Source organism: Sphaeroforma arctica (assembly GCF_001186125.1).
Source record: "Sphaeroforma arctica JP610 unplaced genomic scaffold supercont1.1512, whole genome shotgun sequence".
Classification (NCBI taxonomy): domain Eukaryota; class Ichthyosporea; order Ichthyophonida; genus Sphaeroforma; species Sphaeroforma arctica.
Genome location: NW_014039046.1, coordinates 10447 through 14303, shown reverse-complemented (window position 1 = coordinate 14303; position 3857 = coordinate 10447). Strand labels below are relative to the sequence as shown.

Genomic DNA, 3857 nt, shown 5'->3' with positions numbered 1-3857 from the left:
ATGTGTGTGTGTGTATGTGTATGTGTATGTGTATACTGAAATGTATATATATGTATATGTTTCAGTATTTATGTTTGATTCTATTAATGTGACATTCCTGTGTCCGTATTCCTGTGTCCGTGTTTACTGGTGGCCAATGTAGTCCTCAGGGACGCGATGTGTTTCTAAAGCAAAGTAGAAGCGTCCCGTAAAGCGTTGCATATATATACCCGTAAACATCTTGTAACGATATAAAACATATGTGGATGTATAGGCATGTCCCTTTTATGTAGAGTTCAGTTAAATCGTTAAACCTAAACGTCATGTAGCTATTTGAAGTTAGATGTGGGTATATATGCATGCCACGTTTACCAGCATGTATATACTTGTGGCAATCGGGGTCACTTTGTTGAGTGTATATCACGTGATGCTGCCCAATGTGTAAATTGTCTGGCCACTAAACGTTTTCAACGCTTTCACAATTATATATGTACAATTGCTATTCAAAATCATAATCAATGTCACGATTTTACTATGGTCGACGATCACTGCAGACCCGTACCACACAAAGTTGGTATTTCAATCGGTTTCAACCGAATTGATATCCTGTATGTATGCAACGTATATATGCAACAAATAACGTGTATATATGCAACGTATATATGCAACAATTAGCTTGTACATATGCAACGTATATATGCAACAAATAGCGTGTACATATGCCACGTATATATGCAACAATTAGCTTGTACATATGCAACGTATATATGCAACAAATAGCGAGTGTGTATGCAACGTATATATGCAACAATTAGCATGTACATATGCAACGTACATATGCAACAAATAGCGTGTATATATGCAACGTATATATGCAACAATTAGCTTGTACATATGCAACGTATATGTGCGACAAATAGCGTGTATATATGCAACGTATATATGCAACAATTAGCTTGTACATATGTAACGTATATATGCAACAAATAGCGTGTGTGTATGCAACGAATATATGCAACAATTAGCTTGTACATATGCAACGTATATATGCAACAAATAACGTGTACATATGCAATGAATAACGGAAATATGAAATTAATAGCGTGAATAGATAACTGATAACGTGAATATAACTAAAAGCGTGAATATAAGATTAATAACGTATATAGTTGCGTTCATCTACACTTCTACAGGTAAGCAGGCCTGTTGGTGACCCTGCTATAGTCAGCGCTCTGAGGAGCGTCTCAGCAAGGGCGGCCACAAATAAGAACAGCACATTGACATCTACAACAGAGAGACGGTGCACCCAAGAAGAGCAAGAAAGGGACTGTAGTGCACCTGTAGATTGGTGCGATGAGACTGTTGAACCGTGCACCCGTATAGAGAAAGAAAGGGACTGTAGTGCACCTGTTTATGAGGGCGCTAGGGCTGGGCAAAAGTCCACATATCTAGAGCAAGAAGGGGACAGTAGCGCGACAGAAGAGGGGTACGGTGATTGTGAGTTGCCACTACCACCAACGCCACCAGGTGTGCCGTGTACATGCGGATGTTCAATGTGTCTATATGGATATCACATGTGTAGGTATACTCATGCAGATATGCATATATGTAGGAATTAATATGTAGATAGAAATACGTTTAGATATAATAGAATAGGTATGTATATGTTGTAGCAGACCATAGTATTACTGTAACCTACATAGGCCTATTGAAAGGCAATAAGTACCATACACTCACTTATTTATTCACCTGTATTACATTGTTTTATATTTTATTCAGAAGCAGACCATACTATTACTAATACCTACATAGGCCTATTGAAAGGAAATAATTACCATACATTCATTTATTAATAGGCTGTATTGACTTATTTCATATTCTATTCAGAAGCAGATAATAGCGATTCGGATGCATACATGGATCTTCCCCCGCCCGCGGATGCCATTGTCTCACCGCCAACTCTATCGGATGCTGGCAGCGACAATGAGGTAAGCTTATCTACCTTCATATACATCCATAGAGGTGTGTGTACTATTATGTACAATATTGTACTCAAGTATATATATATATATATGTGTGTGTGTGTGCGTGTACACGTTCAAGTGTGTTCAAGTGTGTGCAAGTGTGCATATGTATATAGGCGCTTATTTTTGTTACAAATACAGATAGGTACATACTTTTTGCCGAGAATCAACTTGTTCATCTCTCTATAATCAACTAATCAGAATGAGCAGAGTGAATGCGCCGCTGATTTTGACTGGCCGACACCGCCGAAAGCAAGTTTCAGCGCGACATCACGATTACTGGAACTCGGCAAGGACTACGAAGCACCACCCATCTCAGGATTTGGCTCGAAAGCCAGCTAAGATTGTAGATTCCTCGCAGATCTATGGACAACGCTCATTATGTAGTAACTAGTGCACAAGTAACAAGTATAGATTACCTCGAACCAACAGAAAGACTATGGAAGAGCATGAAGTTAATATTTATTCATGCGATTCACTGTTTAATAAACAACCAATGTAGTACACTCGATTTACAACTGTGCGTAATGTACTTATACTTCGACATACATACATATTTATATATATATATATATATATATATATATAGTATATATATATATATATATATGTATATATATGTATACTATATTTGTATATGTATATTATATATATATATATATTTGTATATGTATATATATATAAATCAATATGATCAACAATAACATTTACATATATAATATAGTATTACATATACAATATAGTAATACATATACTTATACTTGTACACTTATAATAATACATGCATTTACATAAACTTATAGTATTACACATACACATTTCTAGTACATTTTATAATTATACTTATACTTATAATGAAGACATAAAAATCACAGGAGATGTATATTAACTGTAAAATGTGGCCGAAGATACCTATTGGATCATAACATAAAATAATGATCGAAAAATCGAGGCTGCGATGAAGATGCATGGCTGTATATATAAGCCAGCCACACAGTGCGAATGCAAGCATCGATTCGCAGTCTATTCCGAGACCCCACATTTGACGATCCATCCCACCTCGCCCTACAATATCAGTTTCTAGTCTCGAAAAGTTCTCAATAAAAACGACGGGCCCGGGCTTCGGACAGAAGGCCCAGGCACCGTCTGTCCGGCACCGCTCGCACTACCAAGTACGGGGGATAGCGGCGCTGGACTTAGCGCATACATCGAGTGTTCATGTTTTATTATACTTATACTTATACTTCCGATACTTATTAGATACAACATCTCTAAACCCAATGGACATTCTAATATTCAAGATATTGATGTATTTTTTTTGAAAGCAACCAAAATAGTATGAATTTGGTTTTCGGTTCTTTTGTTTGTGTTTTGTCATCTCATACATATGTCTAGCCTTCGGAAAATTGAACATCTTTCCTAAAATTTCAGAAGGCTATGAAGTTTTGCTGAAAACCAATTTTGGGGAATTTTTCTAATAAACCCTCAACCCTAAATCCAAAAATATAAAATAACTAATATTTATGCATGGACTTTTAATTCGACCGATTTAATTTTGTATTTTTGGACACAGCCTTTTTTGTATAAAAAACAACAACAACAAAAATGAAAAAGATCCAAAGTCAAAAAGTCAAAAGGCAAAAGCCAAGAAGTCCTTTTCAAAAAAAAAGTATTTTTGTTATTAATATTGTTTTAACGAAAATAGTCTATACATTTAAAAAAAATTGCATTTATTACATACTTTACAGTTGTTTAAAAAATATATAAAAAATAGTCTTTGTATAAAATATTATATGTAAATATGTACAATTGTACATACGTGCATAGAAAATGTCTATACATGATGAAAAAAAA

At 35.2% G+C, this 3857-nt stretch overlaps 1 protein-coding gene across 1 annotated transcript; it reads left to right on the top strand.

The window, feature by feature from the left end:
- Window positions 1–1172: 1172 nt before the first annotated feature.
- SARC_11062 (hypothetical protein) lies at window positions 1173–2510 on the top strand (the record flags this gene model as incomplete). Its single annotated transcript, XM_014294867.1, has 3 exons — window positions 1173–1506; window positions 1867–1967; window positions 2205–2510. Coding segments are annotated over 3 exons (576 nt in total), but the record flags the coding sequence as incomplete, so codon positions are not given.
- Window positions 2511–3857: the final 1347 nt, after the last annotated feature.